Source organism: Neophocaena asiaeorientalis, unplaced genomic scaffold (genome assembly GCF_003031525.2).
Source record: "Neophocaena asiaeorientalis asiaeorientalis breed wild unplaced genomic scaffold, Neophocaena_asiaeorientalis_V1.1 scaffold4, whole genome shotgun sequence".
Lineage (NCBI taxonomy): Eukaryota > Metazoa > Chordata > Mammalia > Artiodactyla > Phocoenidae > Neophocaena > Neophocaena asiaeorientalis.
In genome coordinates, this window is record NW_020173682.1 from 805,144 (window position 1) to 822,341 (window position 17,198).

At 39.9% G+C, this 17,198-nt stretch overlaps 1 protein-coding gene across 1 annotated transcript in view; it reads right to left on the bottom strand.

The window, feature by feature from the left end:
- Positions 1 to 9,743, bottom strand: part of MINDY3 (MINDY lysine 48 deubiquitinase 3) — a 94,567-nt gene extending 84,824 nt beyond the window's left edge. Inside the window, exon 1 of the mRNA XM_024750088.1 lies at positions 9,415 to 9,743. Within this exon, the coding sequence (XP_024605856.1) occupies positions 9,415 to 9,508 (94 nt within the window). The 5' untranslated portion in view covers positions 9,509 to 9,743. The remainder of the gene's footprint in view (positions 1 to 9,414) is intronic.
- Positions 9,744 to 17,198: the final 7,455 nt, after the last annotated feature.

A 17,198-nucleotide genomic window follows, 5' to 3' on the forward strand; every position in this document is an offset into this window, starting at 1 on the left:
GCTCTTATAATGATGGATACATTCCATTACACATTTGTCTCGACCCACAGGATGTGCCACACCAAGAATGAAAACTGTGGACTTTGGGTGATAATGACGAGTCCACGCAGGTTCAAAACTGTAATAGCCAACGTACTACTCTGGTGGGGGACACTGACAGTGGGGTGGGGGGCTGTGCATGTTGAGGGAGCAGGAGGTATGTGGGAAATCTCTGTATCTTGCCCACAGTTTTGCTGTGAACCTAAGATTGTTCTAAAAAGTAAAGTCTTAATTTAAAAAATCATTTGACCGTAGAAACAAGGACCACCTTCCACCCAAAACTCCAAACACCACTCTCTCAAAGCCCACCTACTTGTCTACATGCACTGCCTCAATTCCCTTACCTCCTAATTTACCCAAAACCCACAATAATTTGGCTTTCAACCTGTGACTGCACCAAACTCATTCTCACCAAATTCATCAATGACCAGACAGGCTACTTCTCAAGTCTTTCTTATTTCAGATGAATCTCCCAGAGAATCATCTGAAATGCTGACCACTGACTTCTGAAGATCTTTTGGCCCTTGGCTCTAGTGGTACATCTTGTTCCAAATTTTCCTTTTCTGTTTCTTCTCAGTATGAGCGGTGATCAACTCCTTCTAAATGCTAATGTTCCTCAGGTCTTGGCTTTAGAATCTTTTTTCTTTGCATTCTCCCTGTGTAACTCATCTACTCACAAGGTTTCCATTATGGGTGATAATCCCAATAGATCTCAGATGAGAACTCCAGACACAGACAGAATCCAAATTCCTCAACATGGTCTTGCATGGTCCGGCTTCTGCCTATATCTCCTCCCTCATCCTTTGCCACTCTCCTTCTTTAGGCTCTAGGCATGCTGAACTTCTTCCAGGCCCTCAAATATCCATTTTCTCTCTGGTTTCTTACATTTTGAACATGTTGTTCCCTCCGCATGAAACACTTGCTAACACTTTCTCTGAAAAAATCGGACTTATCTTTAAGGCTTCACCTTAAGGTAAGGTCCTCTTGGTTCAAGGACCCAAAACGTATCTCTACCCCATTTCTAGTCCACCTTCAGGTTCAAACCACCATCATTTTTCACTTAGAACACTGTTAAGAGTTTCCAACCAGGTCCCCCCCTTCTGCCCACATTCCCACTCCCACCCCACCCCTTATCTATTCACCATAGTTACCAGAGAAATATTTTAGAAACGGACATCAGGTTTTGTCACAGCCTGCAATGGCTTCTCATTGCAATTGCAATAAAACTCCTTTTCATGACCTGAGAGACACTGTATGATCTATCAACCCCACCTTCCCTCAGTTCACTCTTACCTTCATCATCTACAGTGATCTTAGGCCCTCAGAACATCCCAAGGTCTTTACCTGGGGTCTTGATGCTTGCTGTTCCCTCTGCACGAAATGCTCTTTTTCCTTCTCTTGTCATATAGCTGAATCCTTCTCATCCTTAAAGACCCAGTTTAGGTATTAACTCCTCAGAGAGATGTTCCCTGATAGGCCTGTCTAAGTAGATCTTTCCCACCATCCCTCAGCACAACCAGTACTTACAATCATCTGTAATTATATGACTGTTCACTTGTTTATTGTTTGTCTTGCCTTACAAGTATCTTGCCTGCTCTATTAACTACTGCTTTCCTAGTATGTTATATAGTTAATACTCAATAAATGCTTGCTGAAGTTTTGGGAGTGAAGATAATGGGGATGTCTGTTTCTAAATTCAGTCTCTAAAATGTGAAACAACAATCTGGTTGGGGAAATGTGGGTCTGGAGCCCAGGGCAGGGTTTAGGATTAGAGATAGCAAGTTGAATCACCTTAAACATGGCAGTTAAAGTGAATGAGAACATGCAGAACACAGATAATGAAGCCGGTTAACATAGAAAAAAAAAAAAAGTGAGCAGACGCTGAATCAGCAAAGGAGATTGACAAAGACTTGAAAGGTAAGAGAAAAAACACACTGAGGTCCTAGAAAGGAAAAATCAGCAGTCACCTGTTACAAATGCTGAGTGGAATAAAAACATTAAATGAAAATACTGGATTAAGCATGTCACTGGGAACACTAAAAAAAGAAATTTAGAATGCTGGGAAGAGCAGCCAAATTTTAAAGGGCTGAGGCGTGATTCAGAATACAAGGAGAAAGAGAAAAGGCAAACTATTTGTTAAACAAGTGAAGGGGAAAAGGATGATGGCTTGAAGGGTAGTTGGATAAAGAATTATTATTTTACAGAGGGAAGGGCATGAGTTTAAAAGAAGGAAAAGAGTGATTAAATGGGAAAGAGAGTTTAAGGACTCCAAGTCCTGAAAGAACTGAGACAGTGCGGTGTGGTGGTGGTGGTCGTGGACTGAATAAAGATAGGTTCTCAAGGTGTGGCCTACAGACCCCGGGAAGTTCCAGAGACCCTTTAGGGGACCTGCTAGAGGTGAAAATCATTTTTATTATAATACTAACATATTTGCCCTTTTCACTGTGTTGATATTCACAACGATGGTACAAAATGAATAGCAGGTTACATTACTGGTGCCTTAGCACACATTAAGTGACATTAAGCTGTACCAGCAGTCACTGTACTAGGAAACACCACAATACGCTCTCAAACACACAAAAAAGCCAATTTAACTTTAAGAAGCCCTTACTAATGCTAATCTTATTAAATCTTGACTTTGAATACAATATACTTTAAAAAAATAGTCTGTGTGACAAAATGGGAACTACCCATAAAGCACCTCTGCTACATACCTTGAGCGATGATTGACAGATTCTCAAAGCACATGTGTAATTTTTTGAACTGTGAGCTGAACTAACAGCTTTTCTGTGGAATGCTGTTTTTACTTTGAAGAGCTACTAACAAATTATGATTATTTAGACTTTTTCTCAGAAGTGAATGAAGTGAGCCTGATACTTCAAGGAAAATAACTTGACAGTATTTCTGCCAGTGATAAAATCTCAAGCTTTCAAGTAACAACTAAACTTCTGGAAAACTCAAGTCCAGCACTGTAGCTTGACAGCTTCTCAATACTCAGAGATTTTTCTGACAAGATCAGAAATAATGTGACTTTTGATATTGTATAACTATATGTGTTAACATTTAGAAGATCTGCATAAACCAGCAGACCAATAACTTCCAAATGACCAATGCACACTGTTACAAATTAACGCATGGGTAAAAAGATCCAGTCAAAGTACAAGACAAACCAATGAATTTCAATTTAACAGAGGACGAAAAGTTCATTGATGTGGCTTCAGATTCTGTATTTCAAGTAACCGCTAAGAAACTACCACTTGTAGAGTTTTGGTGTAATGTCAAAGAAGAATAGCCACAATTATCTGAAAAGACTATTACAAGACTCCTGTATTACCAACCGCATATCTGTGTGAAGCTGGATTTCCCGCAGATACTTCAACCGAAACAACATATTGTAACATATTGAAACAACATATTGTAACATATTGTTAAGACAGAAAGGAGAAGCAAGTGGGAGAATCCACCTGTCTTCCTATGAGCTAGACACTGAAGAGATTTTTTTTAAATGTAAAATAATGCCACAGGCCTCATTTTTTTTTTTTTTTCATACTGAAGCCTGTAATAGTTTTTAAGAATGTAACAGGGCCCTGAGTTTAACAAACTTGAGAAAAAGGAAATCTTAGCAGGCTTCCAAGTTAGACATGCAGGCAAAGAGGAAGGGAAGAGATGCTGCTGATTGCGAGTGGGGGGCATGAGGGCATAGAAAATTGAGGAGAATGTTAATTCCAAAACACATAAGAAAAGCAGACAGGATAAAGAACTAAGAGATACTGAGGGCTCAGCTAAGGTTTAATTCCTACATGTGTATTGATGCTGACCACAATTTTCCCCAGCAACACACACCACCACCTTGGGAGAAACAGAATAGAGGATAAGAAAAATGCAGGATAAGAAATAGGTATGGTGGATGGGGCAAATTTAATAAAGACAAATGAGAACTGAGGGTGCTGGTTATCACATCAAGACAACCAAATCTAAGAGCCAATCTAGAAACAAGAGGTGAAGCCAAGGGGCCTCTGCTCTTCGTCTACCTCTTCTACTGGGAAGAAAGGGTCACTGGTGTTGGGCCTAAGTGCAGAGGTGAAACTAGGCTCTTTCAAACTTCCAGTGTATGTGATAAACAGGTCTCAGTAATGGATTCTTGCCTTCCTTAAAATGACTAATAATGTACCTCAATTTTCAAGATCCATGGGTGGGGCTTTTAGATGGAAATGCATTCTGATAAGTTGCTTTTGTACTTTAGAGATAAAAACCCCAGGGAGAGAATTCTAGGCAGATCTGCTTTATGCCAAATTCCGTTTAATTACAGTATATATGCTTGAGTGCGTTATTTGATAATGAACAAAGGCTCTTAGAGCTTAAAAATGAAATAAAGTTAGACAAATGGAAATTATTCTATCCTAAAACAGGATAATGCTAAGTAGGCACCCCCTTTTATAATAAGGTTTCATTTGAGTTTGAATTTTTTAGGATAGTTATTTTTCTTGTCAAGTGTTCTCATATTCATCTTATTTCCTAGTTTTAAGAGGAATTAACTTATCACAAAATGGCTGTTTTCCTAATTAGATCTGAAATAGGCCATCTAAAGCATCTGATCTTAAATATACAATTTTGTATCACATTCCACAGCACTACAGACATAGAAGTCTTTCTCAGTTCTACAGCTCATAACTAATTTAAACCTGAGTCATGAACCTCTTTGCAATTTCCCAGTCTTTTATTTTCATATGACTGACTTACATTATTCAAACCAGTCTGACAACTACTGCCTCTATAGTTCTAGCCTTCCATGTTAACAAAAGGCCACAGAAAGACTTCATTTGTCATTATATGTCAGATAATACTGGTTGAGTGGAATCTGAACTGAGCCTTAGTTTCCTCATCTACAAAAGGAGGATAACTATTGATACATTTATCCTTTGCTACCTCTTGGGGTTGCTGTAAGTAAGACTTTCAAAACCTGTAAAGCCTAATACAGATGTAAGGTATTATGATAGATGCGTTGAGCTGAAAAACACATTATGTACTCAAAAGTACCAAGAAATTAACTTTGTCACATAAGCTTCCAAATTGTGAGTTTAAAAAAATTGGTTTTTAGGTGACATATGATGTAGGTAGGTGGGAGAAAGTAAAACCTATATTTGAAATAAAAGGATTCCATCAACAACAAAATCTCTGAAATGATATGACCCACAATATTAATTTACCTTCACTCTGGAAGACAAATTAACGATACTGGCATATAACTTTAGTACTTTGGTAAAATGTTAAATCACATTATAATAGACATCATACTTTTGGACTTTAATCCAAACGCTTTAACTCCTGCATACCATTTATGCTTATATTTTAACTGATCCCTCACTTTTCCAAAGTTACTTAGAATCTTTTTTTTTTCATATTACATAACAAAAATTGTCCTATACCGGAAAGTCCAAAAGTCTAATTTCAATCCACTACAGCTCCCTCCCCATCTCCACCCCAAAACACCACTGAACTGCTATAAACTGACAAATTGGGTTTCTCTTCTAGCTAATCTTTAGGTGAAACAACGAAGTAACTTAAAACTTGAAGGAAGGGGGCCAAGAAAAGGAAAAAATGGGTTCTCAGAGTTTATAATTTAGACCAGGGTTGGCCTGTTTTTTAAATGCAGTTTTGGAACACAGCCATGCCCTTATTATCCAGGGCTGTTTTTGCTGCAATGGCAGAGATGAGACAGAGACAATAGAGGCACTGGCCCTTTAAAGAAAACATTTGCCAAACACTGGCTAGACAATCAGTACCGAAAAGAAAACAAATTCTCAATAAGTCAAAATGTTTGCCTTTGTAATAAGATTAACACTTACTTTTGTTAGATCTAGATGACTCTTATTTTGCTTCTGCTGGGATGAGGTCAATGTGACCACTTCCTACTATCCTGGTCTAAGCCATGGTCTTTTACCCTCGGATTACTGCAGCTGTCTCTCATTTGGTCTTGCTGTCTCACTCAATACACTACTGTCTATCCTCAAACTTAACAGTCAGATCAGCCTTTTAAAAACCTGTCCTGTCGTGTCTCTCCTCTGCTCCAAACCTTCCAATGACCTCTCATCTCATTTAGAAGAAAAACCAAAGTTCTTACAATGGCCTATAAAATCTTAGTGATTTGGGCCATATTATTTCTTACACCATCTTTATCACTGTCCCGTTCCCTCATTCCCTCTCCAGCCAAACTAACCTCCTTCCTGTTCCTTGAACAAAAAGCCAGACGTATTCTGCATAAGTCATTAAGTCTTTCACGATGGCCATCCTCACTGCCTGGAACACTCTTCAGATACCTGCATGACTAACTCAGTTACTTCAATAGTCTGCTCAAATCTCACCTTAAAATGAGGCCCGTCCAGGCTGCTTCACCCTGTAATTCCTTATTTCTCTACCTTCTAGTATATATGCTTAACTTATGCTATATTATGTTTATCATTTGTCTTCCCTCCCACCCTATCAAGTCTAGGTCTGGAACACTGGTCAGTTTGTGGGAGAAGGGAAAGAAGGATAAATGTGCTTACAAATAAGGAGGTAGAAAATATACGCTTTTCTTTAAAAAGTATTATAGGCAATTGAGCAGGAGGGAAGCAGGCAGGAGTAGGGAGTAAATTTCCAAGTTAAAAAACAAAACAACTTCAAAGCTTTACATAATGTGACTTATTGCCTTTAAACTAAAAACTATTAAGAAAAAAAAAACAAAACCAAACCAAAACCCTATTTTTTTCTTCTCTTAAGAAAAAGTATTTGCAAAAGAGAATTATCTAAAACTGTCAAATCAATTTTAAACGAACAAAAAAATATTATATGCCACTCTTGCACTTACTGCTTTAACATATTATCTAAAACTGCCGTAGCAATTAAAAGAGAGAGAAAAACAAAAAACCCAACTGCTGCAGCTGTTTAACATATCAAAGGAATTTAACACGACCAATTAACATGACCATTTAACATGACCAATCAATAAACGGAATACCCCTGGACATAGTTCTGTCTCTACCCCAAACACCTCACACCTATAACTTGCTTCCAAAAGACTAATGAGATTACAGCTGTCAATTCAAAGCACAGATAGATGATGAAATAAAGCCAAAGCTGATGTCACAGTACGAACGCAGTAAGGCAAGCGCAGCAAAGCAGTGTCCTGTGCTCGTTCCCACAATCCCAAGTCACGGCCACAGCAATCGTCAGCAATGGTCTCTGCCTCCTCTAAGAATGGATAAATGAATACAAAGTTAACACAGCAAGATCGATGACAACATTCCTCTGAGTCAGAGGTGACAACTTAAAAGTACATATTTGGTTGCCTTAAAAATCATGATCAGTTTAAGACCTTGAAGAATTACATAGCCACAATATAACCGCACTCTCTGTAGAGCAATAAATAATCCTTTATTTTGAAATGGTATTGATTGAACAAATCTTGTAAAGGAACTTCTGTACGACTACAAGGTGGCAGAGCATTCTCGTATGTCATTACGAAGTTCTCTTTTAGTGATTATCCATCAAATTAACAATAACTTCTTGCAACTGCCAGGGCATGGCCAGAGAGCAAACTTCGGCTTGGTTTACAATTAAACACTTTTTAAATCAAGCTACCCTTTTCTGAGCATTTACTCCATGTCAGATATTGTGCTAAGCGCCTAAACGAATTCACCTGCCTTTAATCCTCACAACAACCCTGTAAGATTGGCACTACTATTATCTGCACTCTACAGAGAAGGAAACTGAGGCTTAAGTAAGCTAAAAAACCTTGAACCTAGAACCCAAGTATGCCTATTCCAAAGCCTGTTCTTAACCATTATTAGAACTGCCTCTCTGAATTCTCCTTGCCTCTGCATCACAGTACTAAAATAAATGAGGCTGAGTATCACCTTATTCTGTGTTGTATTACCAATTAATTGACAGGAAGGAAAACTTTTCTCAATCCTTCACAATCTTGCGTACTTTAGGGCTGTTCACTATTAGGATAAATGAGACAAACTGGAAAATAAATTTTAAAATCTGCAAATGTGGATGTCCAACATTTCAGAAAATATTAGTTAAGCGACATAATTAAATCTGTAAAAAAAAAAAAAAAAGCCAAACCAATTACATGCCTGGTTGAGCCACACAAAGGAAAACAACAAAGACAGCTGAATTAGGAAATGGGAGAGTTGGAATTCGTTCCCAGTTCTATCAATTTGTGCAACTTTGGCCTGGTCATTTAACCCTTCACAACTCATTTTTCTCATCTTCAGAACAAGAGTAATGGACTAAATAACCTACCTGGCTGTAATATATTACGGTTCTAATTTTACCAGCTCTTACCAGTATCTGGGAGGAAGAAAGGTTAAACCCTGAACTTTTGTTACTAAATACACATTACGAAGTAAGGACTTAGATTTACTATGCTAAACTTCCCCCAAACCCTCTGAGAATCGGTATTTTCTAAATAAATATTTTAATAACAAAATGTTTCAGTAATAGTACTAACTAGCTATTATTTGTGTGCTTGGGATGTTTTACATACGTCCATTACTCATCCTCCTGACTCCAAACACTATACTCTTAACCTCAGCCTCACCACTGTCCCTTTTAAGTCACCTGAAGTAATATGCTCGTTGTGTTTTAATACTGAAACTTACGAGTTAGGGATCATCACTAATAAATATAAATAGATGGTGCTTTTTCATTTCACAATTACTCGCAGTATTAACAAAACTTCTTATATAACTCAAAAGCCTATCTGGGTAATTAGATCGGCCCAGGAAGTCCTATGGGCCATATTCCTTTGAACTGGAACAGATCCCACACCACCTCAAAACCGGGGACACTTCGGGTCAAGGGAACAAACACTCTGCAGCCGCAACATTACATTTCTGCACCGAGTACCACGCCTAACCCCGCCTAACTGAAATACAAGCAACACAATCGCTTTCTGGAATTAACCACTGCGACTTTCACGTGGACTTCCCTCTCTCCAAAATGAGACCAAACGACCAGACTCGTTAGCGGGTAAAGATCCAGGCGGCTGGAGCCCTGCTGGAGGAACGGACGCCGGGGCACAGGGCACACCTTCAGTGTCACCCGCTGCAGCCCGGCAGCCGCCCCCTCCTCCTCTCCAACCCAAAGGCAGCCCAGGGAGTGGCAGGGGCGCCTCGGGTCTTTGGCGGCCCGCTGGCACCGTTCACCTACTTAGCCTCTAACCCTCAAGACAGGGAGGGTTTTTCTAGAAGTCCCGTTTCTGGGCTGAGCAGGGGAACCGGGACGGAGTGCGGGGCACGCGAGCGGGGTGGCGCGAGAGGCGTCACGGCTCGACTCTCGCGGGGCTAAAGGAAGCGGCGGCCGGAAGCCAGAGTCCAGCCAGGGTACCTTGCGTCCAGCGGCAGAAGATGGTGTCAGAGAGACCGGGGCTGCTCTTGGCGCCCCACACCAGCTCCATCAGCTCTTTAGTCAGTTCGGACATGATGGGGTACCGGCGAGCGGGTCTTGGCTTTCCGGACTCCTGCCCCGGCACATGGGGAAGGGGCGGCTTCGGAGACCGGCGTGGCGGGACGGCAGCGGCAAACGAGCTGGAAGGTTAGACGCAAGGAAGGCAACAGGAGAGAGACCTACTTGCAGGGACCGAGCCTGTCAAGCCCGCTCGGAGCCGCAGCCAGGAGTTTCCCGCACCGGAAGTACTGGGGCCACTTCCGGCTTTTCTTTCACTACCGGCCCCAAGGCCGGAGGGCCAGGCGGCGCCTCCCCGGAAGCGGAAGTGGGGGGGCGGTGTTGGGAAGATCCGAGGGCGGCTTGGCGAGCACCTGGCGGTTTCTGAGCTCAGTCCCAGGGGCCGATGGTGCGGTGGCGTCTTTTGTGTTGGGAGAAGCGTCGCGTCCCGTGGGCGCTGGCACATTCCTACACCTGGAGTACCCCCTTCGTGTCCGCGCTGCTTTGGCCTTAGCTGGGGTGTCTGAGGCCCAAGCCCTAGGGCCCAGGAACATGGCCTATACCTTAAAATGTGTAATATTAATTCTGCCAAACCAGAGCTTTGAGACGATGGTTGAATCTCCAGGAGGAAACATCTGTGTCTGTGTCGAGGAGCCGCCGATAAATTGAAGGCTCTCAGCCTCTTGATCAGTCATATAAAGTCAAACCAACTATTAACGGAACCGAAAAATGTCGCGTAATGGGCACTGGAAATGCCTCTCCCAGGTGTCTAACGCAGAATTACAAAGCTACTTAGAGGAAAACAGATTCAAAGCGGCCTGTTTGTAAATGGTAGTGCAATTTCATCTACAGTTTTCTAGACTGTAGGGTGCGTGGGCTAAAGACCAGGTTATAAGTCATTGACAAGCATTCAGTTAAATTTAGTTTGGGTGAAAACTTCTATCTGTGCTGCTTCAAAAGAAGGGAATTTATTCTGGCTGAGCTTTGAATTTACAACGAAAAGGCAAACTCTGATGGGTTTCTTTCAGGTAGCAAGTAAGAGGGTGTGCTAATTTATACTTTATTTCCGACTTAGGCAACCCTTGCTGTAGTTAAAAGGAACTGTTCAAAGTGCCTGAACCATACCCATAGCCTTCCTCCTAATTGTTATTCCCTTCGGAATATCCTTTATCTTACTATTTTTTCAAACCAAATCTTACCCATTCTTCAGGACGTAGTATAAGTGGCACTTTGTAGTAAAGCTTTCTCCAGTTATTAAAACCTAAAGGAAAAATTGTAGCTTCTGAAATTTCATACTACCTTATCTATAACTTGCTTATATTTGCAAAGAATTATTTACTCTTCTCATGCGGTATACGTTTATGGAAGCCAAGGAGCTGTCTTATTCATGACACCTAATACAGAGCCTTGAATATACCTGGGTCTCAGTACCTGTTAGATGACAGAATGAAACTTGTCTTTATTGGAACTAAAGAATTCACTATCTTTCAGTAAGTGAGGGAACCAGGGGAAGTACCATTGACTGGTCCAATTAAATATCTAATATTTGCATGGGCGATTTACAATTTGCATAATTATTTCACTTCCTGAAAGACAGAGAAGGGTCAATGTTCATAGATCCTGTAAGTGGCAGAACTCTTAAGGTGAGGTGTTTGCCACATTTGGTTTCCTTCCATTAATATACAGATAGTAGTTATAGATTTGACTAACTGTCATAGATAGAAAGAAAAAGCTATACTTTCAAAATATTTTTGAAAATGAATTATTTCTTGATCTGTGATTTTTCTTAGTTTCGGGCTATGGGGAAGCTGGCAAAATCTTGGGTAGACATTGATATGTATGTTCTTTCCACCTTTAGATTGTAGTCTTTATTTGCAGTGTTCTACATTTTTTAATTAGCAGGACATATTTTTAAGTAGGAATATTTGATTAATGTTAAATTATTTATGTTCCTTAATTATTCATTACTTACTGCATTTAAATCATGAACTTGCTTAAATTAGAGTAAAAATGCAAATTAATTGTCACTTAAAATGTTCTTATTCAGTAATTACCTAGGAAAATAAAAATTGCAAACAGTCAAGTTTGTTGCATATATTTCTGGTACAGGACAATAAAGCCTTTTTCCTTTTTTACAATGACTTGAAAATTATGTAAATTTCCTTCGGAGTATTTATCTTACTCCATACTTCAGCGTACTATTACTTTTTTCCTTAGGACCATCTATGGTTTTGATTAAATTAATGTGTCTCATTAAGATGCACATAGGTTGCATAAAAGATCTTTAATCCTAAAACAGAGTTTCCTGTTCACACATTAAGTTTTATTTGTGGTATTTCTCTTTCTTTCAAATTCAAGTCAGGGCACTTCCATAAAACTGGGCTTAGATTTCCATAATAATTAATTCTCTTTAGCCATCTTTACTACTTCACAGAAGCAGTATTAATTACTCATTATCAAACACTCACTCTGTGCTTAATTATCTTTTTGTCTTTCCCCAAATTTCCCTGTCAACTAAAAGCAAAACAGCTTCATTACCAGGTTCTTAGCAAGTATCATGAAAAGAACAATTCTCTAACTAGAAGCTCTTGACTCCTAATTTAGTGTATTTGCACTACCACTTATTTAGGAGAAATCAATCTTTCAAAAAACCTGCCCTTCAATAAGGTTAATAAGTTCTAGGCAGGTTGCTAAGACAATCCCCTACTCATTTATTAATAAAACTATTTAATTTATATGCCCTATGTCTTCCAATAACAGTGTAAATCTATCAAGCAAATGAAACTCTTTCCTTTGCATGACCCTAACCTCATCTCAGCAGGATAATTTTCCTATCAAGCATACCAAGTTCCTTTTAAACCCACCATTGTCATACTCAAGTATAACACAGTGTGTCATTTCCCAAAGCATTGCCTACGAACATTAATACCTGGTGGAAAAGGGGTTCTATCATTAAATGCGGGGTTAAATAAAGTTAAACAAGAGATGGGATTATATTCAGGGTTAAAAGACACCTAAGTGTCCATCATCGGATGAATGGATACGGAAGATGTGGCACATATATACAATGGAATATTACTCAGCCATAGAAAGAAACGAAATTGAGCTATTTGTAATGAGGTGGATAGACCTAGAGTCTGTCCTACAGAGTGAAGTAAGTCAGAAAGAGAAAGACAAATACCGTATGCTAACACATATCTATGGAATTTAAGAAAAAAAAAATGTCATGAAGGACCTAGGGGTAAGACAGGAATAAAGACACAGACCTACTAGAGAATGGACTTGAGGATATGGGGAGGGAGAAGGGTAAGCTGTGACAAAGCGTGAGAGAGGCATGGACATATATACAGTACCAAACGTAAGGTAGATAGCTAGTGGGAAGCAGCCGCATAGCACAGGGAGATCAGCTCGGTGCTTTGTGACCGCCTGGAGGGGTGGGATAGGGAGGGTGGGAGGGAGGGAGACGCAAGAGGGAAGAGATATGGGAACATATGTATATGTATAACTGATTCACTTTGTTATAAAGCAGAAACTAACACTTGTAAAGCAATTATACTCCAATTTAAAAAAAAAGGACACATTTGAATCATTTTGTTCACTGAGCTTCTCACAGTTTATGTTCTGCAGAATACTGTTTGGGAATCACTGATATAATGGAATAGACTTTTGATAGGAATTAGAAAACAGAATGTTAGTTTTTATTTGGGTACTGTGACCTTGGATGAGTCACTTAACTCGCCATACTGTGCTTTCTTCATCTATAGAGAGGACTAACTTGGATCATCTCAATATCCCATTTACTTTAGATACTGCTCAACTTCTATGATTTAAAAAATTGGCTGTTTAGAAGTTTAAGTATATGGAAGGAGTGAGAAGGAAAAGAATGTTGAGCAAGCATAAAGAGTAAACAAATAATTTAACATTATTCTTCACTAACACATAGAATAAAAGAAGTTAATTTGCCACTGATCACTTACTTGTGCTAACATTTTAACTAAGATCCAATCCAAACTTGCGAATTAATCCAGAACTAGCTATATTAGATGAGTACATAATATATGCACACTTGGATGTGTCATAGGTGCTTCAAACTCAGTGTGTGCCAAATCAAACATCTTTCCCCATAAAACCTGCTCCCCTTTCAATGTTTCATAATCAGTGAATGGTGCCATTATCCATAAAAAAGCACATTTTTAAAAACATCTTTATTGGAGTATAATTGTTTTACAGTGGTGTGTTAGTTTCACATTTTTTAATGGTACCAATAAATAACTTCTTTGAGCCTCAGTTGCCACATATATAAAATAAGCTTATTAATAAGAATTACATTGTACAGTGATTATGGGATTTAACAGAGTATGTAAAAGATATATACACGATGAAAAATCCTATTCTTATATTAGCTATATTAATGGTTTGAACAAGGAGGCATAGGAGGAAAGGTGGAAGATGAATTATTCCTGCATTTGAGCTGGAGAAGGCATCAGAGAAGTTTGAACTGGATAGAATTTTGACTAGAGAAGAAAGGGAGGATGTACATTTAGGCATTAAATAACCCATTGTGGCAGGAGCCTGGTATTTGTGTCACTAGAGAGAGATGAGTTAAGAATATAAGGTTAAGGAGGGTGCCATAGACTGAGTTGTGTCTCTTCTGAATTCATATGTTGAAGTCCTCACCTCAATGTGACTGAATGTGGAGGTAGTACCTTTAAAGAGGTAATTAAGGTTAAATGAGGTCATAAAAATAGGGCCCTAATCCAATAGAACTGGTGTCCTAATAAGAGGAAGAAATACCAGGTCTCTCCCTCTCTATACTTTTCTCTCTCTCTCTCTCTCTCTCTCTCTCTCTCTCTCTCTGTCTCTGTCTCCATATGTACACAGAGAAAAGGCCACGTGAGGGCACAGTAAAAAGGCAGCATTCTCTAAGCCAGGAAGAGAGGCTTTACCATTAATCAATGCTGACAGCACCTTGGTCTTGTACTTGCAGCTTCCAGAACTGCGAGAACATTAATTTCTATTGTTTAGACCACTCAATTTCTGGCATTTTGTTAGGGCAGTCTGAATAGAATAATATCGAGAGCCAGAATCTTAAGAATATTGAATACTATCTTACACAATTATAGAAGCAAGTATTGACTGAGCACAAATTACCAGTTCCTGTAGTAAGCTCCTTACATGCATCCCAGTGCAAACCCCTCAAAACGCAGTGAAGCACTGCAATGATCTCCTAGCAGGATAAGGACTTTGCCCTGAATCATGCAGTAAATGGAAAAACCAGGAGGCAAACCTAGGTTTTTCTGACCTAGAATCTGTGCTGAAACAAGGTTCAGAACACAGGCGATTTGATTCCAGGGTCTACGGCCTCGGTTCTTAATAAACAAACTTTCTTCTAAATACAACAGGAGCTAGTTAAGATTTTTTAATAGGGGAGTGATAACATCATCTTTCCATTTTATAATGATACCTGGAAGAAGGCAGTGAGATGAGAAAGCCTGGAAACATCTAAACCAGTTAGGAAGGAAATTATTGGAATAAATGCAATCATGAAGAGATGCTTAGCACTTGAACTAGAGCAGTCCATGGAGATTTCAAGGAGGGGCAAATTCCGTGGACATTTTAGAAGCACAACGGATAAAACCTGGTGATTGACTAAGAAAAGACGGTGCTATTAAAAAGTTAATAAAACACAACTAGGTGTCAATACAAAATTAGCATTTCTGTTGACCAGAAACATAATAGAAACATGAATGGGGATTAAAGCTGGAGGTTCCAGGTGTGGGAATAGGACTAGATGAGCAGGAAGTTGACTTCTGAAGGCTGAAGTTGACTGAAGCCAGTACATGAAAACTGGAGTTGAGGGAGGGAACACCTTGCCCATTAAAGGAAGCTACGACCTCTGACTAAAAGTGTGTCCCTGGTAATAAAGAGGGTAGAGGAGACACCAGGTCTCTCCCTCTCTCTACTTTTCTCTCTCTCTCTCTCTCTATCTCTCTCTCTCTCTCTCTCTCTCTCTGTCTCCATATGTACACAGAGAAAAGGCCACGTGAGGGCACAGTAAAAAGGCAGCATTCTCTAAGCCAGGAAGAGAGGCTTTACCATTAATCAATGCTGACAGCACCTTGGTCTTGTACTTGCAGCTTCCAGAACTGCGAGAACATTAATTTCTATTGTTTAGACCACTCAATTTCTGGCATTTTGTTAGGGCAGTCTGAATAGAATAATATCGAGAGCCAGAATCTTAAGAATATTGAATACTATCTTACACAATTATAGAAGCAAGTATTGACTGAGCACAAATTACCAGTTCCTGTAGTAAGCTCCTTACATGCATCCCAGTGCAAACCCCTCAAAACGCAGTGAAGCACTGCAATGATCTCCTAGCAGGATAAGGACTTTGCCCTGAATCATGCAGTAAATGGAAAAACCAGGAGGCAAACCTAGGTTTTTCTGACCTAGAATCTGTGCTGAAACAAGGTTCAGAACACAGGCGATTTGATTCCAGGGTCTACGGCCTCGGTTCTTAATAAACAAACTTTCTTCTAAATACAACAGGAGCTAGTTAAGATTTTTTAATAGGGGAGTGATAACATCATCTTTCCATTTTATAATGATACCTGGAAGAAGGCAGTGAGATGAGAAAGCCTGGAAACATCTAAACCAGTTAGGAAGGAAATTATTGGAATAAATGCAATCATGAAGAGATGCTTAGCACTTGAACTAGAGCAGTCCATGGAGATTTCAAGGAGGGGCAAATTCCGTGGACATTTTAGAAGCACAACGGATAAAACCTGGTGATTGACTAAGAAAAGACGGTGCTATTAAAAAGTTAATAAAACACAACTAGGTGTCAATACAAAATTAGCATTTCTGTTGACCAGAAACATAATAGAAACATGAATGGGGATTAAAGCTGGAGGTTCCAGGTGTGGGAATAGGACTAGATGAGCAGGAAGTTGACTTCTGAAGGCTGAAGTTGACTGAAGCCAGTACATGAAAACTGGAGTTGAGGGAGGGAACACCTTGCCCATTAAAGGAAGCTACGACCTCTGACTAAAAGTGTGTCCCTGGTAATAAAGAGGGTAGAGGAGAACAGGCAGATCTGAGGAGAATGGGGAGGAAGTGTGTCAGTTTTCTGTACAGTCTAACAACCTACCACAAAATTTAGTGGCTTAAAGAACACAAATGTATTACCTTAGTTCTGCAGGTCAGAAGTCCGAAATGGGTCTCAGCAGCCCAAAGTCAAAGCATTAGCAGGGTTGTTCTCCTTTCTGTAGGTTTGGGGAAGGGTTCATCTCCTCGCCTCTTCCAGCTTGTAGGGGCTGCCTGCACTCCATGCCTTGTCACCCCTTCCTCCATCTTGAAAGCTGCCGGAAAGCCAGCTGTTGAGTCCTTCTGCTATCCCGTCACGTCACTCTGAGTTCCTCCTCTTGTTCGTCTTCCACCTTTAAGGACTCATGATTACATTGAGCCCGTCCAGCTACCCTGGGATGATCTCCTTATTTTAAGGTCAGCTAATCAGCAATCTTAATTTTTATCTGAAGCCTGATTCCCCAATTACATAGGTTATACCCCCAAATTGCAGGGATTAGGACATGAGCATCTTTGGAGGGGTGCACGCCTCTGCCTATTGCAGGGCATGGGAGATAATGACTGATCAGTGTCTTGGAAGCAATGAGATGAAGATATTCATTAGGCAATTAAAATCTGGGGTCATTCACCCAATAACT